General features: G+C 36.7%; 1 protein-coding gene across 3 annotated transcripts; it reads left to right on the top strand.

Moving 5' to 3' along the window:
- The first annotated feature begins 2,805 nt into the window (after window positions 1–2,805).
- Window positions 2,806–21,110, top strand: LOC121985432 (ATP-dependent DNA helicase Q-like 5). 3 transcript variants are annotated; one of them, XR_006113181.1, is made up of 22 exons: window positions 2,806–3,921; window positions 4,413–4,532; window positions 4,615–4,668; window positions 5,245–5,357; window positions 5,477–5,689; window positions 5,789–5,867; window positions 9,515–9,568; window positions 9,661–9,735; window positions 9,881–9,934; window positions 10,144–10,188; window positions 10,283–10,377; window positions 10,454–10,583; window positions 11,126–11,224; window positions 12,353–12,408; window positions 12,498–12,600; window positions 13,442–13,570; window positions 17,747–17,925; window positions 18,006–18,030; window positions 18,142–18,257; window positions 18,415–18,504; window positions 20,158–20,236; window positions 20,732–21,110. XR_006113181.1 is itself a non-coding variant. In XM_042538887.1 (21 exons), exons 1-20 carry the CDS (start codon window positions 2,875–2,877, stop codon window positions 18,500–18,502), a joined length of 2,874 nt encoding a protein of 957 aa, XP_042394821.1. In that variant the 5' UTR covers window positions 2,806–2,874; the 3' UTR covers window positions 18,503–18,504; window positions 20,732–21,110. The 3 variants fall into 3 exon arrangements, 1 of the variants encoding a protein (XP_042394821.1); XR_006113182.1 differs by lacking the exon at window positions 9,881–9,934; XM_042538887.1 differs by lacking the exon at window positions 20,158–20,236.
- The last annotated feature ends 6,105 nt before the right edge of the window (window positions 21,111–27,215 follow it).

Below are 27,215 nucleotides of genomic sequence, written 5' to 3'. Positions count from 1 at the left end.
TGTATCTGCCTAAATCGAGCGGAAAGTAATTTCCTCCTCCAAACTCATTTTAAATCAATTGAATTCACATGAGGCGGTGGCCTTGCAGGCGATGGCCTTGCGCAAGGAGCGAGTAGGAAGCATCGCGACTGGCGGCCCTGGGCGAGGAGGCAACCTTGTGAGGTCGCAACGTCACCAACGCGAGATCTCCTCGCAAGAGGGATGTGGCTACGACCTCGTGAGCGTGAGGTCGTTAGCCGCACCGCGAGCACTAGTTCACCATGGTTTACGGCCTGGCGAGCATAACGTCGCCGAGGCTGACGACCTCGTAGAATAATAGCCTACCCAACACGGGCGATGTTGCCTCGGCTGATGGCCTCTTGAGTGTGAGGTCACTGCAGTTAGCAACCTCGCGTGCACTAGGCAGGCTGCCGTTGTGTGAGGCCGCTGGTCGCAACGAGTCTGTGATTTGGTTCTCCTTATTTTTTATTTTTATTTTCCCTCCTTTTTCTTTTGCCATGGACTTTGTTTTTTCTCTTACCATCCCCTAGGGATTTGTTTTCCCGTCAATTTCCTTTTTTACGCTTACCATCTTTTGGAGTAAAGAGAACCATAGTTAATAAATGCGTTTGATTCAAGTTATAATGTGATTACTAGATAATCACATAATCTTAGTTATAAGGAATAAAATATTTGTTTAGTTTACTTTAAGTAATGTAATAAAATCTGGTTAATGATAATACTATTATTAATAGTGATATATATATATATATATAAATAAAATTGGATAACATTTTAATTTATTATTATTATTTTATATAATTTTATTAGATTTTAAATTAAATTTATTTAATTTATCCCAACTATAGCAGGAGTTGATTATTTAATTTATTAAGATTTTAATTAAAATAAAAGTTAAAAAAATCTTCGTCATCTGCATCTTCCTCCAGATTTTGCCCGCTCCTCCTCCTGTCGCCTGCTCTCGCCACCTGCCGCCTGCTGCTGCACCTACTGCCACATCAGGTCATCACGCCTTTGCGCTCCATTGCCGTGTGCAAATGAAGATTTGGCGGCGACCTCTGACACCGCTTGCTGTCACCTCTGACTCCGCCTCGCTACCACCTCCAGTGGTGTAGCCAGGATTTTAGACCAGGAGGGGTGATTTTATAAAAATTCTAAATATTAGTGTAGATCAATTTTTATCCTCCAAAAGTCTAACTTTCAAATTTAAGGAGTTAAAAATGAACTTAAATTTAAAATTTTTTAGTTAAGCCCTTGATTTTAGTTGAAACAATGATCTATGGATCCTCAGACCTTATCTATGACTTAAAGCCTAAGAATCAATTTAGGTGGAAGAGAGAAAGAAGGGAGGAGGTAGTGAAGGGGGATGCCCTATTTGAAGTAAGTATATCTCATATTTTTTTAAATACTTACATTGTTATTTCACCTAATTTATCATTAATATAATATTTTAGACACATAATCACTTAATTTAATGACTATTTTTTTAACCATTCAAAAATAATAATAAAATTGATAGTAAACAAATAAACATGAATATGAAAAATTGACACTATATATTTTTTTGACACTTATATCCGTAACGGAAAAGAACAAATAAGAAAACTTTACTTCAATCAAAAGGTGTTTGTTGTGGAGTATTGATGTAGCGACAACGATGATACTGGTAGCAAACAATGGCAGCACTAGTAACAGTATTGTGCTGTGATAATAATGTGTATGGTAGTGGCAACGACATGAGATGAAGAATTTTGAGGATAAAATTAGGGTTAGGAAAAAAATAAGAAAGGGATTAGAGGAGAAAAAAAGAAAATACGGTGAGAGAGGGGAAAAAAAGAAAAATTAAGGAAAAAAATAAAATACAATATTGAAGAAAAATAAAAAAAATGGGAGAGATGGAGGGGGAATCATGGGAGAGAAAAAAATATGGTTGGTTTTCATTGGATTTTTTTATAAAAGCCCATAAAATTTAAAAATTTATAATTAAGTGTTTTTTTATTTTTCTTTCCAATGTATATTTTTTTTCCTCAAATTTCAGGGTTGTGGTCGCACCCCCAAAGCTTCACCTAGCTACGCCCCCTGACCACCTCCAACGTCACCTCGCTGTCGATTCGGCACCGCCCAGCTCGATGAGAGTGCCTTGGGTCGCTCCGATCGTCACGCCTTTGCGCTCCATTACAGCGCACATGCGAAGATTTGGCAGCGACCTCCGACACTGCCTGCTGCCACCTCCAGCACCGCCTCACTGCCACCTCCGGCATCGCCTAGCTCGACGACCACGCCTTAGAGGTAATTTTGGAATATTTTTTACTTAACCTCCGGAATCGAGAAAAACTAAGGCAGTTGAAGGTTTTCTGATTCCGGTCATATGCCAAAATTGATTATGTTTAATGACGTGTAGAAATTAAGAAGAATCCAAAAAAACCTAGAACCAAATACGATTATCATGAATAATTATAAACGGATAACTAAAATTATTCTTGATAACCTTAAACCAAACACATCTTCATGTTTACAATTAATTTTGGAGATTGGTGACCTTATTCATCCACCGAATTAATATAGAAGCACAGACGATTTTTCGCTGAGCAGTCGACGTTTCAAATTTTTGTTTACGAAACTCGAGAATATTCCAATTTTTTTAAAGTAAATCATCTATTTTTTCCGCATTCATAGAAAAAACTACGTCTAAATTAAAGAACAAGAATTATAATTAATAAAGTTTTTTTAAAATATTCTTTAATTTTTTTTTAAATTTTACTGAGAGATGTTATTTTTTTTTGGCGGGAAAAGGTTGTCATTCGAGGGGATGTGGAAAGGAACCGCCGCCATTGCCGTTATCTTTCTCTTCCTCCTCTCATCATCATCGTCGCAATGGATTCCGGATCTGATTCCGACGCCTCACACATCTCCGCCACGCCTCCCCGGAACCCTATTCCCGATCCCCCCAAGCCTGGATTTAGGGTTCCCAACCCTCCGAAGCTCAGCCACAGACCCAAATCGATCCCCCGGAATCCTTCCAAATCCAAGATCAGATCGACCCCTAAGAGTTCGGATCCCCCTGCGCCGGAGGTTTCCCTCTCCGAAGAACTCGCCAACCTACATGGTATGCCCGTCGTCAACGTTTCGCAGCTTGCTTACGTGCCCGATCGGTCCGCCTCTTTCTCACGCCTCGTTTTGTCCCGGCGGCCCTCCATCGACCCTTCTGAATTCTTAATTGGTGGCCGAGGCGAATCTTCTAGTGATTTCGTCGCGAGTTCCAGCAGTGGAGAGGCTTCCTTAAAGGTGCCGGAGAGACCTAAGCGCTCACGGCCAAATGGAGTCAGGTTCATTGCTCCGGTAGAGCAGCTGAAGCGGCCGGATTGTGTTGCAGAAGTCAAAGGTAGACCTTGTGATGCTGCCGTGGGAAGGCCTGATGATGGCAAGACCATTTTGAACGAGAAAGTAAATCCCAGGCGCGTGCATTCTAATTTTGTTGGATTTGGCGAGTCAAGGGAGCCGGCTAAACTGCCAAAGAACGGCAGGGAGGGAAATTTTGTTCGCCTGAATATAAATGGTCGTGGGAGGAGATTCACCTTTAAGAATCGGAGTAATAATGGGCGTTCCATCTCCTCTCGAAGTCGCAGATATCGTCGGAAACCTGTAGCGGGAAAACATGAGACTCCAGCGGGAGATGATTTTGATTCCGGCATTCTGGTTGAGCAGAGACGAAGTTCAAATTGTAGCAATCAGTTACTTGAAGAGGCCGTAACAGTTGCTGGAGAGCATCCATCGGATGAAAACTTGCTGAGATTGCTGAAGCTTACTCATGGTTACGATTCATTCCGTGAGGGGCAGCTAGAATCGATCAAGCGGGTGGTTGCAGGGGAATCAACAATGCTGATGCTGCCAACTGGTGCTGGAAAGTCATTGTGCTATGAGGTCAGTAACGTCAGTTTTGCTCAATTATCTTCACAGTGGAAAAGAAATAGGGATCCTGCTGGGTATTAGCTCTTGCTCCCTCTTTCTTTTTTCACGTTAAATAAATGGATAAATTTATTTAACGGATAGAATCCTAGTTCGGGGCTGACGGGGCTCGAACCCGCAGCTTCCGCCTTGATAGGGCGGTGCTCTGACCAATTGAACTACAATCCTAGCGAGGTGTATGGTATACATATTCTTAATGGTTTTATTTTTGATGGGTTTAAAAAACCATTTTATTTTCTTCGTCATGTTGTAAGAGAGACATGAATGATATACTAACTGATATTATATACACATACATCCCATATGTGAAAATTAAAAAAAATAGAAATAAGGCAATGTGAACTCATTGATTCCAAAATTCATTTGTCACTTGCACTGCAAAAGATCAAATCAAAAGATCAAACGCACTTCCTTTTTTTTGCTGATAGTTTATACGATTCATTCAGCTACCAGCTTTGATATTACCTGGAGTGACATTGGTTGTGAGTCCTCTGGTCGCCTTGATGATGGATCAGTTAAGAAAGCTACCTTCTGTAATACCTGGTGGTCTTTTTTCCAGCACCCAGGTTGCTAAACCTTGGACTCTGAATTTCCCAACGACCTTTGAGCCATTTTTTTTCCTTTCTTGATCTTCTTTTCTTTCTGCAGACAATTGAGGAGGCTTCTGAAACCCTGAGAAGGCTTCACGAGGGAACTATCAAGGTAATGGTTTGTTGTCTTTACCCATTCAGAAGAAATTTGTCATTATTCAGTTCTATTCTCAGTAAGGTGTCTCATGATCCTCTGTTCTCTATTAAAAACTAAGATTCAAGAAACTATTCTGTTCTATAATGCTATCATCTAGATGTCAGCATTTAATTGGACAAAACAGAGGATTTGAAAGGTCCATAGAAAGTAATATGGAAGACAAGTTTTTGGCAAATCATAAGGCTCTTTTTAGCATAGCATGCATTGAGAATATGTGGAGTTCTCACACAAATAAAGTGCACATGAATATTCTTATTCAGTTGCATAATTAGAAAGTCACAATCTTATCCCATAGTGTATGCTAGTTTGCAGACACTTTTCTTTTTGCCTGTCTGTTTAGTCATTGTAATCATTGCAAAGTTCTTTCCATCTTTGAACAAGATGTCATTTTGCCCTTCTTTACATCAAATTTCAAGATTTCAGCAGTAGATTTTGTTGATTGAATGCCTCTTTCTATCCATTTTCTTGATAGCGATATGTGAATTGTGAACATCGTGGTTGCTAAATGTTTAGGACACTTACATTTTATAGGTGCTTTTTGTCTCCCCTGAGAGACTTCTAAATGCAGAATTCTTATCATTATTTGTGGATGGACTGTCTATATCAGTTCTAGTCATTGATGAAGCTCACTGCATTTCTGAATGGTGAGTATTTGACTAATATGCTACAATCCCTAGGACTCTTGATTTCAAACTATGCACCATATCTTCATACATAGTTTTAGGACTGCAATACTTCACTCATCATTCCTATGTTCTAACAGGTCACATAACTTTAGGCCTTCATATTTGAGGTTAAAATCATCTATACTTCGAAGAAAGCTCAGTGTTCAGTGCATCCTTGCCATGACAGCAACTGCTACAGTCCAAACATTCCATGATATCACGTGTGCTTTAGAAATTCAGCCTAGTAACCGTATTAAGATATGCCAAGTAAGAGAAAACTTGCAGCTCTTTGTCACTTTAAGTGAGAATAGGCAAGTTTAATTCTCTCATTACTTGGTGAAAATTGCAAAGTTATTTCTTAGTAGGCTTTTTTCATGCTTCTAACTGGTTTTTATCACCTGAATCAGCAGATTGAAGGATTTATTACTTTTGATGAAGACTTCTCCTTTGACTGACATGCACAGCATTATAGTGTACTGCAAATTTCAGGTTAGATTTCTCTTTACCACTATTTATATGCATGTTTCAGTAAGGATGCTAATGCCTGTTCACACAATTAAATGATTTGCTTTTTCTGATCAAATTGAATCGGTTGTAATTTCTTACTCTTCTTCTTTAATACATTTCGTCTGTTCATAATTTTCAGTAAAAGCTTCTAGGAGGAGAATTTGTAACAGAAAAATAAATTGGATGAGATTAAGTAGAGATATCTTTGAAAATGAAAAAAAAGTAGATCGTAGAGCATACTCACATGTCAAAGAATGACTAATTCTAAGCAATATTCCTCTCACCAGCCATATTTTTTTGATAATGAGCTATCTTTGTTGACTCACTGACAAAATGCTAGGATATACAATCTCACTAAATTTGCATTCCTCAATTGCATGTCTCAAAAAGAATATGCAAACGGTATGCAGCAAACACACTACATATCAAATATTTATGTAGTCAATATATTCATACCTTAATTACTAGAGCCAACCTTGAGGGAAAAGAGGTGAACAAGGCTAGGATGCAGTGGGAGCATTTCCTAGCCAGATTAGGAAGAAATCAAGCTTCTGCTAGGCTACATCATTATCACCCTTGATAGCTCCAAGGGATTGGATCGGAGGAGACTTAGCCTCACAAAAATGTGGCACATGCACATGAGTATGTGTCAATGGGGAGGCAAACAAGTGTCGACCATGCAAGGTCAAGCAGAAGGACTAGCACTTGAAAAAGGATGGACAGAAATTGACAAAAAATAATTGAGGATGAGGAGAGGCCATGAAGGTAGCAACCTACCTAGCCCTACGGGAATACTTCTTTGAAAAAATTCTAACCTTAAAAGAGGGCTACAATACCATGTACAACAATAACAACAACAACAACAACAACCAAGCCTTTTCCCACTAGGTGGGGTCGGCTGTATGAATCCTTTTACGCCATTGAGCTCTAGCTCTTATTATATCATCATCTGTATTTAAATAAATTTTATCTTGTTTTATTGTTGCTAACCAAGTCTTTTTTGGTCTTCCTCTTCCTCATTTGATATGTATGTTTATCATAGTTTCACATCACCTAACTGGCGTATTTATTGGTCGTCTAAGTACATGTCCGTACCATCTTAAACATATCTCTCGGAGTTTTTCCTCAATAGATGCAACTCCGACTTTCTCTCTAATGCTCTCATTTCTTATTTTGTCCATCCTCATATGCCCACACATCCACCTTAACATCCTCATCTCTGCAACTCTCATCTTCTGCTCATGTGCTCGAGTCATAGCTCAACATTCAACTCCATATAACATAGCAGGTCTAACTGTGATTTTATAGAATTTACCTTTAAGTTTAAGAGGTACTTTACGGTCACATAAAACACTTGATGCTCCCATCCATTTCACCCATCCTGCTTGTATTCTATGTAAGACATCTCTTTCAATCCCTCCATTATTTTGCAAAAATGATCCTAAATATTTAAATCTCTCGGATCCGAGCAACTCGTCTTCTCCTATCTTAACAATTGTTTCATTACTTCTAATATTGCTAAACTTAAATTCTATATATTCTGTCTTTAATCTACTAAGCATAAAACCTTTCCCTTCTAGTGTTTCCCTCCAAGATTCTAGTTTAACATTTACTCCTTCACGTGTCTCATCTACCAAAATAATATCATCTGCAAACAACATGCACCACGGTACTGTGTCTTGAATATGCGCAGTGAGTTTGTCCATAATTAGTGTAAAAAGATAGAGACTTAGAGCTGATCCTTGATGTAACCCTATCTTTATTGGAAATGCTTCAGTTACTCCGCCTGAAGTCTTTACTCTGGTCGTTACATCCTTATACATATCCTTAATTAGTTCAATATATGTTACGTTAACACCTCTCTTTTCTAAAATTCTCCATATAATTTCTCTTGGGACTCTGTCATAAACTTTTTCTAAGTCAATGAATACCATGTGTAGATCTTGTTTTTGCTCCTGATATTTTTCAATTAATTGTCTAAGAAGATGTATAACTTCTATTGTCGACCTTCCAGGCATGAACCCAAATTGATTTTCTGTCACTGCGGTCTCCTTTCTTAATTTTTTTTCGATTATTTTTTCCCAAAGTTTCATAGTATGACTCATTAGTTTAATACCCCTATAGTTTGCACAATTTTGTATGTCTCCCTTGTTCTTATATAAGGGAACTAGAGTACTTATCCTCCATTAATCAGACATTTTTTTTGTTTTCAATATCATATTAAATAATTTTGTAAGTCATTCAATACCTTGTTTCCCTAAGCACTTTCATACCTCTATCGGAATATCATCTGGTCCAACGGCTTTTCCATTGTGCATCTCATTTAAAGTTTGTTTTACTTCTGAAGCTTGAATTCTACGATAAAAATTAAAATTTCTATGCTCATTTGACCTACTTAAATTACCTAAGTTAAGTTGGTCACCTAAACCTTCATTAAAAAGTTGATGAAAATACCTCTTCCACTGCTCTTTTATTTCTCCATCGTTTACTAATACCCTATTACATTCATCTTTAATACATTTTATTTGGCTAAGATATCTTGTTTTTCTTTCTCTAACTTTAGCTATTTTATAAATGTTTCTTTCCCCTTCTTTTGTATCCAATTTTTGATATAACCGTTCAAAAGTTTCATTTTTTGCTTCACTCACTACTTTCTTAGCTTCTTTCTTGGCTATTGTATATTTTTTTAAGTTTTCCTCATTCTTACAAATATATAATTCCTTATAAGCTATTCGTTTTTCCTTCACTTTCTCTTGTACTTTCTCATTCCACCACCAAGATTCTTTACTTAGTGGTGCATGTCCCTTTGACTCACCGAGTACACTCTTAGCTACTATATTCAACTTTGATACCATCTTATTCCATGTTGTATTAGAGTCATCGTATATTTCACATAATGCTTGTACTTCTACCTCCTCCTTAAATATATTTTGCTTCCCATCCTTTAACTTCCACCACTTAATTTTAGGAATTGTATATATTTTCTTTCTATTGATATTATGTTTGAGGCGTATATCCAACACTACTACTCTATGTTGGGTAGTTAAACTTTCTCCAGGATGACTTTGCAATCTTTACAAATCTTTCTATCCTTCTTCCTAACCATAAGAAAGTCAATTTGCGATTTATTATTTCCACTTTTGAATGTGACTAAGTGTTCTTCTCTTTTCTTAAAAAACGTATTAGCTAATATAAGGTCATATGTTATCACAAAATATATAAGGTCACTACAATACCATGTAGAATTTAGTAAAACATAAAATTTTTATTGCTTGTCATTGATAAAATAGCTACATTCGTATTGAACTAAGGAGAAATCCTAATTATCGAACCACTAATGAGGACTAAATTCCTATGAATCTAATATCTCTAACAAATGGGAAAGGAAATTTAAATGGAAATTGCAACTTTGCCCCTTAGCTATGAAACTATTACCCATTGCTAGAAGATAGTGCATGTAGTATTGAGGTTGGGTAAATATAGCAATAAGTAGACCAGTAATGTGCACGCAAGCTGCTTGTATTCAGTTTATGAAAATTCATCAAATGCCTGTTGTCGTGATTCACTTCCATGCTACATTATTTACATTTGTAAATGATCCTTTTGTTTGAACTCCAATTTCCCTGCAGAATGAGACTGATTTAGTGAGCAAGTATCTATGTGACAACAATATCCCATCTAAGGTCAGTTTTGCTCAATGTCATTCAATTGATTCAACTGTGTCCTCTTCAATGTTTTACAAGCCTTGACTTTGCAAACTGTTACTTCCACATAGGCTTACCACAGTGGCATTCCTGCAAAAAATCGGGGTCGCATACAGGAACTTTTCTGTTCCAACAAATTAAGAGTGGTGGGTTCTTGATTTCGTCACATATTAATTAAGTTATACCTGAATTTGCTGTTGTATTTTCAATTCATATTAGTACGAAGTTGAGAAGCACACATGTTATTAGTAAGAGTCAATATTTATTCTATTTTTTTTTCCTGCTATTAAGGTTGTTGCGACAGTGGCATTTGGTATGGGGCTTGATAAGAGTGATGTTCAAGCGGTATGAGGAAATTACAGTTATGCATCCTCAATCCTGTATTCCTGGAAAAAAATGAGATACTTTTTCCTGATTATTTTAAAGTTTTTGATCTATGCTTCATTTGGTCAACTTGTTTCTGTATTTTTTTTAAGGGAAATTTCTCATATTTGTTCTTCTAATAGATTCAATAATGCTCTTTCTGCAAATTATAAGATAACTTGAATTTTCAGGTACTGCATTATAGCATGCCAGAAAGCTTGGAAGAATACATTCAGGTCTTCATCCTGACTACCATCTTTCAATTGGATCCTGAACATATTTCTTTTTCTTTTCATTCTGCACCAAGCTCATAGACTATTTCTCTCACAGGAAACTGGCCGTGCTGGAAGGGATGGCAAACTGTCTTATTGTCATCTCCTCCTAGATATCAGTGCTTGCTATAAGCTTCGCAGTCTATGTTTCAGGTAACATGATTTTAAATTTGCTTCTTTACTTTTTTTGCAATATTTCGCTATTGATTGTCTAGTTCATGAATTGCAGTGATGGTGTGGATGAATATGCAGTAAGCAAATTTCTTGCTTACATCTTTTCTAATGACGTTCACTTAACTGGACAAATTTGCTCCTTGGTTAAAGAGTCTATGTCCAGGAAATTTGATATGAAAGAAGAGGTCTACTTCTAACTTTATTATTCATAAGTGGTGTTTCCAGCCTTTTTTCTTCCTCCATGCTTTTGTGTTTTTGTTTATAGTTGTAGGTGTTTTGTTTGACATGATTTTCCCCCTTGAATTTCTGGGTCTCACTTTGAACTTAGTGTAATTTATTGATCTTTTGCATTCATCTGTGTACCTTACCAGAATCCCAAATATTAGTTAACTCTATATCCAATATTTGATAGACTGCACATTTATAAGCATTTATCCTATGTTGTTGGACCAAAAAATGGGGGAAAAGGATGTTTGTTGAGTATAATGTCTTTTATTTTGAGATTTGGAACTGACACTTTCTGAACCAAATTATCCGTATACTATATATTTTTTATATAATTGCAGCCACATTCAATGCATGAACATGACCCAAGTTTCCTCCTGCATATTCTTGAGGCTTTTTTTTATTCTCTTTCTTTTCTTTCCTTTTTTTCCTTCTGTAATAACTCTAGTTTGATATCCAAATAATGCCAACAGTTTGATTTTGTTTGTATCGCCAATGGCAGGTTCTTCTAACAATCCTTACCCAACTTGAGATCAGTGATGAGCAATACATTACCCTACTTCCACCACTCAATGCGACTTGTTCATTGTATTTTCATAAGGTATTTTTAAGAGATGTTAAAAGTAGTATTGCTAGTTGTCAGATTACTTTTCTAGCAATAATCTTTAACACATTTTTTTTTGGATAAGTAAAATTTTATATATAGCACTGACAACAATAAGTGAACTTTAGTAGCGACTCATGATTGAATAATCTTTTACACATGCTATGGCTTTGGTGATCCCAATCAATTTATTTGGTAACTTATACTACCCCCGCAAGTGACTTTTTGTTCCCATCCTAATTCTTAGGTACTCTCATCCCTTTTAGTAAATAGTATTTGTTGAGTGATTTGTGTCTTTAAATAACATACAGGATGCATCTTGCTTTCCTTGTTAAAATACTGATCACTCTTGGAAACTGGAATGAGAGGTAGGAAGCTAGCTGATGGCCTGTTCTTGTAACTTCGTATTCATTTACCTTTCCGTGCATTATACTCTAGTCAACGCTTAGGTTCTCAGATGTTAAAACACCTTTTCCACAAATAGGCCTGACCATTTACCTCTTGAACCAGGTTGCCTTTCGCTCATGCAAATCCTCATTAAACACCAACCATCTCTGATTTACTGTAGAATCTTGTTGTGCTTGATGTCATAACTCCTTTGCCAATTTTTATCTTCCATCTTTAGTTGTTTATTTTCATATTCAACAAACATTTATAAATATTTAGTCATGAGATATTTTTACATATCCCTTTGCATGAGTTTCAAGATCTTCTTGTTTATATTAATTGCTGGCAGTTCTGTGACATCATTGCTTGGTTGATTATCCACAGTATAATTTTTCTCTGGTATGCCTTGCGACACTTTTACAGATCCTATATCAGATCTTACTGACATTTGTAGCTCATCTGAAACAAAAGAAATTAAGCCTCTTGATGCTACTGACAAATGGATCTCTTTATGATAGGACTGACTAATGGATCACTGATTTTATTTCTTATTGGTATCATTAAATCAATTTTAATAGGTCTAGCTCAAACATATGTTTTCAGCTTAAGCCAATGTAGTTGACCTTTATTTCATTCTTTTACGTTACTATTAAACAAATTGACTTTACCATCACACACTTCCTATATGCATTGAAGTAAATATGTTGGTTAATTTGAACATGGAGTTTATTGATGCAGACGCCCCCCATGTTACTAGCAGACAAGAATATTTTAGTTGCATCAATTCTAAACAAGTATGTCCTCAACCAAAGTTTGTCCTTTTTTACTGTCAGCTCTTGATCTTTATCTGGATGTAAGTACAGATTCCTTCATGAAATTATAGATCCGAAGTGAAGGATGGGCACTATGTGTTTGATATACCAACAATAAGCAACAAAATTCTAGTGGGAACGGTTGATTTGATTAATATGCTGCAAGACCTAAAGGTGTGGTAATATGGCACATCTTTTATAGTATTCCTGAATGTCTTGTTTGATTAGTTTACTTAATTTTGTTACCTTCTCTCGGTTAGAGATGATTTAAACACGAGGTGTTCTTTTTTACTTAATCCCAGTGTGTATATATTGGGTAAGCACTCTGCTGAATTTCTAAATCAAATTCTGGTCTAATTTAAGTTTGTATATAGGAATTTGAATTATATCGTATGCTACTTATTACTGATTGTCACTGAATGACACTGCTTAATATGTTCAAAATAGAGTTTGAATGAACGAAACCACATTGTGGGCACTTTAAGGGAATATATACAAGGTTTGGCTGAAAGATACTAGTGAGATTTGATTTGTTGATGTTGATTGAAAGAGTGACATTTTAGTTCTTTTAATATTCTAGTATGAGATAGTCTACTTTCTAGTTTCAGATCTTCCATTCAACTTTGCTGCAATCAAATGTCTTGAATGGTATATATTCATCCTGAAATATGTTTAGAATAAGCCCTTGAATTGCCTTCAGATTTAAGACCCCAACTAAATAACTACTAACTAAACAATCAATTTGGGATTTAAACATTTGTTCCAACAGATCTAAAACATTATAAGTAAAATCTTCAATATAAATATTCTTTCACTGAAATTGCAGTGATTAAATTAACTTGGTCACGTGGCTCTAAAGTTTCAACTCTTTGTTATCATCATCCTCATGCTATCATGGATTTTCTTCATGAATCATGACTTTTTTAAACTAGTTTTCTTGTTATCATATACCTGTAGAACCTCCTTTGGATAAAAAGAACTAATGGCTTATAAATATGTTTATCATTGTACTCAGTCTTTAGGGGAAGTAACATATGATTTGAAGGATCCAGCCTTCTGTTACACAATTCGGAAGAGACCAGATGACTATTGCTGTCTATCAATGAATATCACGGAAAGGCTCTGTCAAGTTGAAAGATGCAAGGTGATTTGTCCCTTGTTAATAGCTCACGTGTTCAATGCATTCTGTATTAAATTAAACTGAGAAAATATCTGTTAATTTTTCTAAATTCGCATCCATTGAAACTTAATTTTTGAAAACAATTGATCAAGTAGGATCGGTTATTGATTATAGATAAGTGGTTGGATATGGATGATCTATTCTGTGACTAAATTGCCATAAAATTAATTTCTTGAGTGTATAAGAAATAAATATTTGCCGGTTTAGTCTGAATCGACCAGATGAGGGCCCAAGCTCAAGTGCTAGTATAAAACTGAAATCTAGGGACCCTTAGGCGCTAAATGCAAGCCTATGGGTAACATAAGCACATGATTGCACGAGGAGAGAAAATAGATGAGATTTTTTTTTTCAGACATGTAAGGAGGCAGGTGCAACACACTTTCCTGCTTGCAAATCCACCACATAAACAGCTTGGATGGAAGAACTGAAAGCTGCTACCGTTCTTGAAGTTGGCAATGGCTCTAAGAAAGGATGCCCTTTATTATAGTAGGCACTGCATGCAAAGAAGGGCAGATCGCCTTCTTGCATCATCTCAGAAGTTGGTAAAAAGGTCAACAATTTGACTTGAGATGCAATTACATGTCATGGCTGGAAAAACAATAGAAAGGGTATCACACCCTTTTCAATAATTTCCCTCCTTTTAGTGATAGCTTCAATTTGAATTTAAGGGACACACCACACTTATCAGTGTCTCTTAGTGGTGCCTTTCCATCCCTACAAATAGACTCTCCCTCTTGCATTTTTATTCATCCAAAAACTAAAAATTAATGTAAACATCTCTTCTTTTCTCTCGAGCATTCTCTCATTTCTTGGTGAGTTTCAAGGCGTAAAAGGTTTGACAACCTATAGAATTGGAGATCTACTATGTAAAGAAAGTTGTTTCATCTTAAACCTGCACTGTTTCACTGTGAACACCACAACATACAATCTCATCATAAAGAGATAGTCCAACTTTCACCTTAACTGACAGATTTTCCTCCAATCCTTAGGGATCACCCTCATCTTTATGACAAGATTGGATGCTCTGGAGATCCTTAACAAGTGTCTTCACGTCGACTAAGATCCTTGAGATCATGACACCAGGGAGATCTCTATGAGGTTATCCCCTCATCTTAGATGAGGTCACACCACTAGGATGGTAGGTTAATCAAAAGGATCAAGAAAGGCCCGTGCATTCTAAAGATTAGGGGATAGTCTAATCTTGTTGGCATTGGAGTATCTTAACTTGGGATTTGGATCTTAGATTCATTTTGGGTTGACGACGACTAGACAAGTCTTTATCTTTTGCATGCCTGAGATTATTTCCTCATTTTTAGCATGCCCTAATCTACTCCTCTAGTTCTTTGTGATCCTAAATTCATTTACTAGTTCTTGGTTAAGTATAAACACATGATTGCCTGGGACCAAAAATGGATTAGAAATTTGACAGGGCACGTATAATGCGGTCACCCATGTGCCATGTTCACGACGCAATCAAGCTGTATAGAAGGAATAAAAGTTGCAACCCTTGAAGTTAGCATTGACTAAACAACCATCTTGAGTTATATTGAGTTCCCTGTATAGGCACTGCATGCAAAAAAGGGGCAGAGCTTGCCCCTTCTTGCATCATCTCAGGGTTTGACCAAAGAGGTCAACAATTTGACTTGAAATGCAATTGCATGTCTCAGATGGATAAGCGATAGAAAGGGTTGCCCACCATTTGATCAATTTCGTGCTTAGTGATTAATTCAATTTGAATTTGAACTTAAGGCTTATACCTCTTAGTGTGCTCTTCCATCCTTATAAATAGACTCTCCTTCTTACATTTCAGTAAGCAATCTTAGTATCTCCTTTCTTTTCTTGAGCAATTTTCGTTTTTTCTTGGCAAGTTAGTGATCATCGCCTTTTAAAGAGCGACGAGAGAGTTCAATTGTTACCTTGATTCAGCGAATTTCGCTTTCATGTTTTGGCATCGCCCTCATCTTAAGTGTTGGAACTTTATCCACAATTTGTTGGAGGGACAAAGATTACTTATTTATCAAGATGACATGAACTGATTATATTAAGTTGTCGGCCTAGTTGAGTAGGCCGATCGCCAACTCGTTCCAAGCGGATGCCGAGCTTGGACATTAACTACTGTCAATAGCCGAGTGTGAGACACCGAGTGGGAATTTGCCGAGTCGACGAAGCCAAGTGCTCGGGATGAATGCCGAACAAACTCGAAGCTGAGTCCAAGTGGGTTGCGTGAAGAGCGTCACCCGAGGAACAAAGATGCCGAGTCTTGCAGCGAGACAGTCTCCTTAAACGGATTCGTCCCTTCTGACGGTGCTAAGAGGTCATGCTTGGATGTTTGTTCTCTGGATAAAAAGACGAAATCACAAACATGACCTAGCATAGATTGTTGTGGCTAACTGAGTGTATACCTAAACGATATTACAGTAGCTACCAAACAAAAAATTGCACAACAAAGAAGAAGAAACGAGGGATCAAGTGGAATCCTTCTTGCATTTGCTTTCTCTTGCTCTCTTTTTCACACGCTTGCTTTTTCTTATGTTCTTCCCGTTGAGGATCAAGCTCCTTGTAAGGAGTTCCCATCTACCTTGAGCAAGCAACATGTAAACACACGTGTCACCACTAGTGAACTGTAGGTCCCTTGCGACCAACAAGAGGGGGGTGAACTGTCCTGCACAATAAACATAAGCAAACGCCTTTCTCAAACAATCGAACTTCACAATTACACACTTAATTAAAAGTAATAAATAGAATAACAAGAATGAGTACGAGATAGATCGTTTATTTGGTTGGCAATCAAGGGATTGCTACCCCAAGGAAATTAAGCTCAGTAAGACAATCTCCTTCTCGAACAAAACGTCGGAGGAGGAAAAGCCTCGTACACGAGAATAATGCTCAGAAAGTGAAAACATAACAGAACTTTGAGTACAAAGTGTGTTGTTTCAATTACCGAGACAAAGACTCTATTTATAGGTCGAGCTGCTTGGGGCGCTTGGAATGGCTCCGGGCGCTTGGATGTGGATAAAACTTTATCCACGTGGCAAAGGCTCATTAAGGATAAGATTTTTCTGGTCAGGGCGCTTAAATCGGGTTGCCCTAGCCCGCGTCCAGGGCGCGAACCCGGGGTGCCTTGGCTACCCCCGGGGGTCCGGGTGCCTGGACTGGGTGGACAATCAACATGTTTGTTGACTGTCTGGTTCACCCGAACTCATTTTCTAGCCTTCTCCTCCAGCAATCTTTCGCTTCGGCTTCTTGTCCTTCGAAAATGCCACACACTCCCTTCCTTCCGCCAGCGTATTCTTCAGCAGCACCTCGTCCCTTGGATGCACCGAGCTCGTCGACTCTCTCCTGTGTCGTCCTTCTCGTTAGCTGCATCTTTCACTTGACTTCTTGTGCTCCTAAGTTCCTACACATTTAGACACAAAGATCAAACCACAACAGAACCTAACTTGACTTAGTTGATCAGATCAAAATTACCACTGGATACTTACATGAACTACATGCAAAGTTCAAGCAAATCGCATGCAAGCAAAAGAGAATTGTGGCAAAGTTTGACTAATCCACGTGGGTATACTATGCCTTGACCGCTGTTCACTGCGTGCAGTAATGTTCACACAAGAACCTTTGGTTTGGTGCCATCTGGGCCTTGGATTCGCACCTCCTCATGCACTATCAATCAACTGTATTGCCACTTTTCCATTGTGGGACTAATAACTCATAAGTCATGTTTCCATTCACATTTTTCCAATAATAAGATCCGATCTTTCATGGATTATAATGCCCTCGAGTTTCTCAATGATCATCCCCTCATTTTTATAACCAATAAGATTCTTGAGATCATGACGTTTGGAAGATCTCCACGAGATCATTCCCTTGTCTTAAAAAGTACTCTTTGATCTTTCAGATCAACCTACCATCCTAAAGGTCTAACCTCGTTTGTCAAATTTTGGAGCAAGGTAGTTGTCGACCCCTGATATGAGATCCAAATAGTTAAGATGTTCCAGTGCCAATGGCCTCCACAGGATATGCTTATTACTGCTTCAGATGTCTTTTGTTGTTAATAGTTGACCAAACTTTTGCATGGATCTATAAATTTTGTCAAAAAAAAAAAAAAAATTGATGACATGAGTGTTTCTCTTATTTGGTTAGGTACAAAAATTGGATGCAATGTTCAATGTTGCATGGTCAGCGGTGAAAGAATGTAATGGCGTCAATGGGTGCTCCAATTCATTGCATACTCCATGTATTCAAAGAAAAACTTTGGACTACTTTGATGGGAAGGATGATGCATTGAATGATGTTGCATTGTTTAAGATGGCACGGAAAAGGTCACTATTATCTCATTGTTCCATGTTTTAAATGTTTATGCTCCCATTAGATGAACTAATATCATTTTTTGCCTTCACAGTCCATTTTTGGGAGCAGATATAAAGGTGAAAAACAGTAACATATTTGCTTCCATTGAACATGATATGCTGATATTTGCTAGAATTTGATGTTCAGTTTTTTTTTTTTTTTTTCTCTTCTTTCTTTTTTGTCAATAGGTGTTTCTAAGAAGTAATTCATGTATGAATTTTACCCCAAGGGCAGTTGCGCGAATTATGCACGGCATCAGTAGCCCAGCTTTTACTTCTTCATTTTGGTCCAAAAGCCATTTCTGGTACTTGTTGGCTACTTACAAGTTATCATCTCAGTACAGAATATGAAGCATATGCTTGTGTCTACATGCTTTTTCTTCATTCTTAAAAACGATACATGTTTGTTCAGTATCTCTTCTATATTTAATATATTGCCGCCCTGATATTTTCCTTTTCTAGGGGACGATATGTGGAGGTTGATTTTGCAATTGTTATGGAAGCTGCAAAAGTAGAACTTATGAATTTTGTGGGCAAACAATCAAATTGAACGTAAGTTCTGTTTGACATTATACAGCTACCCATAAAGCTATCTTTATTTTTAAGTGATCAAATATACATAGTTATTTTTTCACCAAGAGAGTCCCCTGTCTATCCTTTATGTCAAGTTCACTTTGTCCTTTAAGTAGAAACTGATAACTAGGGGCTTATTACTAATAACAGCATAGGACTATGCATAATTTTCAATCTGGATTTTTGAACTGGCCCTGTTTTATCTGATAAATTGGATGTATTTTATTGTCTCAAAATTTTTTGAAATCATTCATATGTTAAGGAATTTTTGTGGTGATTAAAATAAGCCTTCATCAAAAAGAGTTTGATTAGTTCGTTGTTTTGCTGAATGTTTTAAATATTATTTGATAAAGAGGATGGAATCAAGATGTAAGATTTAAGATGGAAGGAATGGGATCAGTTCTATTGCTCAGGAGAACCCTTATCTATCTGTCGTCACCATCTACTCATCTAGTATGTTGGCATGCTTCATTGTATCTGTAAATATACATACAATTATGAGAAAATATTGGTATAGAGAAATTATTTAGATTATTCAATCCTGGTTACTCACCCTTATATGGCCATAGTATAATTTTACAGAGACACTTTTGTATATTTAAAATATATCAAGTAGATGTTTAACACTACTCCATTTTAGTTTGTTCAAATATAAAAACCAATTTGTTACAAATTTATTTGACTTTATGATCTTGCATAGACTTGGTTAGCATGCATGCATTAGAACTGACATTATGCTATCCATAGTCTTTATGCTAAGAAATTCTTTAGATAGTTGGCTTCGAATTGGCAATCTCAATGAGCATTGAATGATTTGCAACACTTTTAGCCATGTTGTGCTGAACTTAACAAATCAAACTCGCGGAGATTTTTCTAGTGTGTACAATGATTTCTTCATCTTACACACGAGACCAGTCTCCCTTTAAGTAATAAACCTTGGAGGTTGATCCATATGAATCTCCTAAAAACGATCAACATAAAGGAAGACATTCTTAGTATCAAATTTGATGAAGGTATTAGTGGAAAACAAGTAGAGGGAGAAAGGGGAGCTAAAAAATCACATTATAATTACAGTGGAGATTTTAAACTTTATTATTCACTATCTGATATAATTTAGAAATTGATAATTCAGCAAAAAAATTTATGATACAAACCATGATATGACAACCTTGGTTGTTGTCTCGTACAACTATTTGGACGTTATTTTAGACACATTGGAGTCTTCATATATATCATAAGTATTGTCAGCATAACACATGTTGAATTCATGGCCTCACTATATATACAACTTTGGACCAACAAATATATCAAAAGCATTGATGTATCCATGATTAAATAAAACATCATCTTTAGAAGCACGATCCACTATCTCTCCACCAACTTTATTACAAAATATTTGTTTAACTAAACATATGAAGAGTTATCCATGATTAAATAAAACATCATCTTTAGAAGCACGATCACATAATTAAAGATATATTCAAAGTACCATATGATAAATATCCAATAAGATTCAATATCCCTCTTAAGAAAAATTAAATGCACCTTAATTTGGATATGTCACAATTCTTCTTTTATGGTAGGAGTCTGTGTATTTTAATTTTGAATGTTATGATTTATTTCAATATGCAGAAGTACATGAATTATACATGACTGGCTAAACATGTTACTTATCTTCATTATGGCGATCGCAAGGGCTGCTGCAAATTGGGTGAGTTTCTATAACTTAGGATGTGTTTCTTAGGAAGGAAATAAGGTGATTTTCCTCCGTGTCCTTTAATGGAAAGATTAGAGTAAAACAAAGGACAGAGAAAATCTTTTATTAATTTTCTCTTATATTACTTCCATCCAATTTAGGTGGAAAGCTCATTTTAGCATGGAATGAAGCTCAAATCGAAGCTTAAATATATATATATATATATATATTTATTTATTTATTTTTCTTTCAAATTTATTTTTTATTGTTGTCTGTTTGCCTTTGAAGAATAAAAATTACTGGATCTTAAGTAGCCTCTTGCTTGTGCAACAGATCAAAAATTATCTACATTCTAAAGTTCACCAAACAATATGATTTTTGTATCATTTCACGAAGGCATATTTAGAAGTCATCTCAATTACTCCCAGGAGTACTGTAGTAATGAAACCTTTTCCTTGCAATCTAATCAGTACTGCCATGTTAACATTTGTTATGCTTTGTGCTTGTTAGTTCAATTGCAATTACTGCTGCTCGCCGGAAGTTTAGAGATGAAGAGAGGTAGGCTTGCAGAGGTGATGGAGACGACAGTGACAAAATACGTGAGAGAAATTATATCGAAGAGTTGACGGACAGGCCCGGGCTATAGTTATCCATGTTGGAAATAACACTGGTGTACAAAATGCGATAATTATTTGTCTGTTAGCTTCATATTTTGGGTTCCGGAGACAAACTTGTGATTGCAAAAGTAGGCTGGTAGAAGTTTATTAGACAGCTCTGATGCCCCTGGTAAAACATTGAGAGGCTGATGAGAGTTTTATTATAACTCTCTCTTTTTTTTTGACCTTTGATCCAGGATTCTTTTTTGTACAATTCTATTGATGAAGCAAACTAGCAAAGTTAGAATTTTTTTTAATAGAATTAGTACCTGAGTTCGTTAGCTCTTATGTCATCATATTGTTGTCTCACTGGGTGCCTGATTTTCTTCGTGCAGAAGGTCATTGCGTTAAGACAAATATTCTGAATAATTTACCTCTCTTTTAGAGTATGTGGGTCATTTTGAAGGGATATGACTTTACCTTTTACTGTAATCATATTGTCACATAATGTTATTTGGAGTTTTTAGTACAATTGATTTTATTATTTTTAGATTTTCTGAAAATCTCTTAGCAAGTGTTATTTGGAGTTTTTGGTGCACGGAGATCTTCCCGATGCCTTTCTAAAAATTAAAAGGGTATTCCCATTATTATAATCATGAAAAAGGATGTCTCCTTTTTTAAAAAAATACTACTTTCGCCGTAACTAACGATTACAAGTACTTATTAAAATATTTAAAAATAAATTAATTTAATTTGATTAAAAAAATTTATATATAAAATATTTCATATTAAAAAAATTCTTTATCAATCTGATAAAAATTATTTAAATTTAATTACAATTATTTTAATATGATTAAATTCATCCTAAAAATATTTGTGACATTCAATTAATATCTATGGTTGTAAAAGGAGATATCTGACAAAAATACAAATAGGTAAATCATTTTGTTCTCAAATACCCAATGAGTATTTTGCCCCGGGCAAAATAATAATAAGGGGTTTTAGTTAAATTTAAATAATTTTTTTTTCAAATTGATAAAAAATTATAAAAAAAAATTATTATATATATATATATATATATTTTAAAATTCATTTATTTATATATATATATATATTAGAACATAAATTTTATAACAATGTTAAAATGAGACTATCTAGAAAATAAGAAAAATATACTGATTTTTTAATTTATTTTTTTAAACGGGTGGCCTTTAACAATTTGATTTTTATTTATTTATAATGGCGGAGTAAACAATTTCGAAAGAATTAACACAGTGAGAAATACCTTTCGCCGGCTCCATCGGATCAACCAAAACCAGGCGAGGAAGCGACGACGGCTGGCTCGCCGGCGCACGACCTTGGCTCCAACGAGGACCTCGTCTCGAATCTTCCTGTCACCATCAATTGAACCCTCGCGCTCGCCCTCGTCCTTCCCATTTCCGTCTCAACTCTCAATCTCCGTCTATGGCGTCGCCCAAGGCCTCGGCCGCTACTCTCCCTCTCATCCTAGACGTCGAAGATTTCAAGGTGATCTCCTCCCTCTACGTCCTTAAACGGGGTTGCAGTTGGGTGATCGAGTCTTACCTTGATCTCGCAGGGAGATTTCTCGTTCGATGCTTTGTTTGGTGGTTTGGTGAACGAGCTTCTGCCTTCATTTCAAGACGACAATTCGGATGCAGCGGATAGCACGGGTGCGACGGAAGCGCTGCAGAATGGGACTCTACGAGGCCCGCAGGGACTGGGTACCCCGATGTTCCCCGCAGTGGAGGAGCTCCTCGCGCTCTTCAAAGATTCGTGCAAGGAGTTGGTGGATCTCCGGCAGAAGGTGGTGTATCTTATGATGTTTTAGTTTAATATGCTAGTCTTTGGACTTGTGTGAATGATCTAGAATACATGTGATTTTTTGGTTGAAGATCGACGGGAGACTCCAGAATCTGAAGAAGGAAGTTGAGGTCCAAGATGCTAAGCATCGGAAGACGCTTGCAGAGGTTAAACCAACATATGCTTTTTGTAAACATTTTATGCAATATTCACCTAAGGTTATGTTTTTGAAGATGCTTACCGTTCATATATGTTTGATATTGCTATGGAAGATGAAACTTGAGATATATGTTGACGACCATGGTAACAGGTATCATTTTTGGAATCTTTGATTAGAAATTATAGGTGGATTCAGATAATAGGATTCGAAATGTAGTATATGCTGATATAGTCTTCCATAAAATCATCAGTAGCTAAAAGAGCAAGTTTTGACAGCAATTTATTCTTTTCGTACATAACAAACAAGGGTATAGTAGGATACTCGATATCCTATATTATGGTATGGTTGTCCTAACAATAAGCACAACTTAAATCATCAACTAGGGGTTTAGCAGGATATCCAACATCTTACACTATGGTATGGTAATATCATACATATATAACAAAATCAAGCATGAAGAATAATGAGACTGCATAGATATAAAATGGATTATCTCTAAGTCAAACAACATAAGTATCAAGCTCAAGTAGCAATATGAATAGTGTAATAAAACTACCAATTAAAATATAACTTATGCACTGAGATCAAAGATTCTACAGAAACAAGTCAAGAAGTATCCGCCTCGAATGTAGATCAAGCTAAACAATCCCCACGTTAAAGTGCTCGTCTCGAATCAGAGTCCTTTAACAAATTGTATAGTTTAGCTAATTCCATTATGCATTAATTAGCTAACCCGAATCCCAAATCCAATTAGGAAAACCCTAGTCGGATCAACCTATAGAATAAATCAGATACTGGATTTACCCTTAACCCAATTCTCCACCTATCCTCAACTTTATCATGTACAACCATGCACAGAAGAACCGTGGAGAGAATTATTCTTCCAATTACCATTCTTCATCTCTTAATAAATCTGTATGCAATTCCATTTCATCAACCCAAAACTAATAAGTCTGTAATTCAATTACATATCACATTTATTCACCTATGCATTGCAAACAATTCCAAATTCCAGTAACCTAAGATGTTTAGACGTCGTTACCCCCAAACTTCACCTCTGTCTCCGATGGTGGGCGCTCGGCGATAGTTCACGGAGGCAACAATGTTGGTTGGACTCGGCTACTCACACAGACAACGGCGGCTGGGTCTTGGCCAGCATTGAAGACGGCTGTGACTGTGATGCACGAATGCACCGATAGCCACAAAAAGGTTGTTTCGTCATGGATAACGGAGTAGGCGACAACCTAGGGCTGTTGGGAAAGGGGCACAGTCGTTGCAACGACAATGTGCGTGTAACGGTGTTGCGGCACGCGACAACGCGACAGTGGCTGCTTGGGAGGCCTCGCGATGGCTGCTATGGTGGTGAGCCGGCGCAAAGGAGAGACAACGACTGCTGGCTGGCTTGGCATCGACGAAGGGCGACAGTGTCAGTGCTCACGGCGATCCGAAGATGGGGCGACAACGATGACGTGATGGAGAAATTGCGGGAGGGAGAGGAGTAGCCTTGATCCCCTTGCGTTGACTCCTCCCTTTTGTCAATTGGCGACGGCGACACCAGTTGAGGACGCTGCGGCGACGCTTGGGGTGATCGAGCAATGGGAGGCAGCGGTGGAGATGCGAGGGAGAAGGTCAAAATTAGGTTACTATTCCTATACATTTTTTCTGATATTCTTAGATTTAATTAATGATTAATTAACTTAATCTTTAATTAATCGTATTCTTACCCTAAAACTCATCATACGGATTCGGTTGTGATCCCGAAAAATTCCTAAAAATTCTTAGAAAATTCTATAAGGTTATTTCTCAAATAACATTTTTTATTTGATTGTCGTATCTTACATCATCCGTTTCAATTTCTTGTTTCTTGTGCAGAATAACACAAAGGATTTGTTGCCATTAGATTTTCTAGAATGTAGGCCTAAAATCTAGTAGATTAGTAAATTTTTGTGACTGTCTACCCTTTAGTAATGTTAGAGTATTGAGAAACCTCTCTGTTTTTAGAAGTGAATATCATCTTCAATGTCACTATTTTTTTGGAATGAACTTAACAGGAGAAAGTGAGCTGTAACCATAGTTGCTCTAAATCATAGAATCTCCCTATTAATAAATTTCTTCATTAATTCGTAATGATTATAAAAGAACTTATTAATGAATGTTCCCTTTTCACTACTTTTTTAGTATATACTATTTTAAATTTACTAACACCAGCCATTATCAAATCAATGCAATGTGTTGTGCATGGTGTCCAAATAATATTGGATGGTTTTGCTTCAACAACTATTTAACTCTCTTAAAGTTGGCACCAGTGTTCGGACCACCTCACCTGTGCTAGATATTCTACACCTCTCCTCTCCTTGAGCTACATTATCCATTATGCATTATATGTAAGATGCATTATGATATTCTGTCGCGTCAATAAATTTGTAAAACATCACTTTTCTATTGCAGTATACTAGAGTTGTAAATGCCCATTCACATAGGTTCTATTTAGGTTTTGCATATCAACTTAACCCCATATAGACATCATTAATGCTTGCACAATATGATCCATGCCTTAATCTCCTCCACTTATTCATTTAGGTACAGACTAACAATCCATAGGTAGTTGAAGGTTGGATATAAGTTTGGATGTTAGACACCATGCTACAACAGTGTGCATTGTTTGTTGCATTTGGGGGAATTCTATAGAAATAGAAAAGTTTGACAATACTTTAACCAATATATTTCTTCTTTTTCTTTGTCTGCATCATCAATCATAGTTTGCTTACTTGCTTGATCAATCATAGTTTACTTACTAACATGGTCTAAGAAGGTCATTCAATCAATATTAGCAATATCAATTGCACGGCTACAGCCCATGAAAGGTAAGAAATGAACAGTGGCAGCTAATGGTGAGGTAACATAAACATTTACACTTATCCCCAATGTTGGTGCAGCTATTGAACCACTTGCCATTTGTGTCACTTCAACTAATACTACTAGCTGTGTCATGACTACATCACATTTGTTGTTCATACTCATATTCAGCTTAGGAGATGTGAAAAGAAGCTAGAAATTCTTGGACATTTGGATATTATTGTCATGACCTTCAAATTCATCAGAGGGATTTTTAGAAGATTGTCTATGAAAATCTTCAGTGTTATTTGTACTTATATCTTTTTGGCATCAAGTTCCTTCTTCATTATATGAATTTCTTGATGGGCTTTTGGAAATTTTGCAAAATCTGTATGTTCACTAGCAAGATGTTGCTTGAGATGTGTGACCCCACCACGACATCCAGTCATGCCACAATATAAATAGTGCCAATGACATTTGCGCATCTCTAAACTAGATTGTAAAGATGCTAGTTTAGTGTCATTTTTCTCCCTACGCATTTAAAAAAAATAAAATCATCTACAATAACTAAATATACTAATATAACTATCTCACCAATCTCACCATGGACTCTAAGTAAACACACTAATACTATATTTATTAAATATATAATTATTCAGTTAACACCTGAACTTACCTAATTAACAAATAATATATTATAAACTTTTAGTTGTTATGAAATTGTGGGTTCTCCTTGACAAGGCCCTGCAACTTGTCGAAGATGTGGATGTGAGCTCCCACCTATGACCACTGACCAGGACACTAATGACTGTCCCCCTCCTTTGCTACCCTGGTTGTATGTCAGCAATGTTTTTCCTACCTGATTCGTCCATTGTGAAACCTTGATTCAGTGTTTGTATTATTTCTTCATCTTCCTCTAATTTATAGATCCTTGAGTCGTAGTCTCCTTCCTGCAATCTACGTTTGGAATCAGATCACTGTTGCATCATGTGTCGGTAGAGAGCATGCGTGTCGATCAAGAGCATGCGTGATCGACTCAGGAACTACCCTGTACCACATGGCTACAGACAATACAGGATAATTTACCCGCGCCGATGAGTCTCATATGCTAGTGTGAGGTCGGAATGAAATTTTTTGGTCATGCCAGGTGTGGCTTGGTGTTTGATTCCATGGCTGAAATCATTGCTGAAATCAAACTTTGAACCTTTGGATAAATCTAATTATTTTTATTATAAAAGTAGAAGATTAGTGAGATTATTCTGACTGCTGGGTTTTCTCTCTTGTGCTTATAATCTGAGATTGCCTAGTCATGGCATGTTGGTGTGTGCTGGTCCAGCTACTGGAGATTCAGTATTTTTCTGGTAACATTATGCCAACTAGTACTGCATGATCCAATCGCATGCTTATGTCTCAAGGAATGTCATGTGCACAATTGTCTTAGTCTCACATGATGTTTCTATTGTTCCATCCATTCAAACATGTGCAAAACAAACAAGTGTCTCAGCAAAGATTCAAAATTGTCTATTTCCTATTACATGTCTTAGCAACTTCACCCTATTCAACAACTGTGTTATTCTGTTCC

This window comes from Zingiber officinale, chromosome 5B (genome assembly GCF_018446385.1).
Source record: "Zingiber officinale cultivar Zhangliang chromosome 5B, Zo_v1.1, whole genome shotgun sequence".
NCBI lineage: Eukaryota > Viridiplantae > Streptophyta > Magnoliopsida > Zingiberales > Zingiberaceae > Zingiber > Zingiber officinale.
The sequence above is the reverse complement of the archived record's forward strand: the minus strand, read 5'-3'. Positions and strand labels throughout refer to the sequence as shown.

What these genes read in the sequence shown, in the direction of transcription:
- LOC121985432 (XM_042538887.1), top strand. Translation starts at nt 2,875, where the DNA reads ATGGATTCCGGATCTGATTCCGACGCCTCACACATCTCCGCCACGCCT. An exon ending in GTCACTTTAAGTGAGAATAG is followed by an intron (nt 5,690 to 5,788) that starts GCAAGTTTAATT and finishes CTGAATCAGCAG; the next exon opens with ATTGAAGGATTTATTACTTT. An exon ending in GTCAAGTTGAAAGATGCAAG is followed by an intron (nt 13,571 to 17,746) that starts GTGATTTGTCCC and finishes TTATTTGGTTAG; the next exon opens with GTACAAAAATTGGATGCAAT.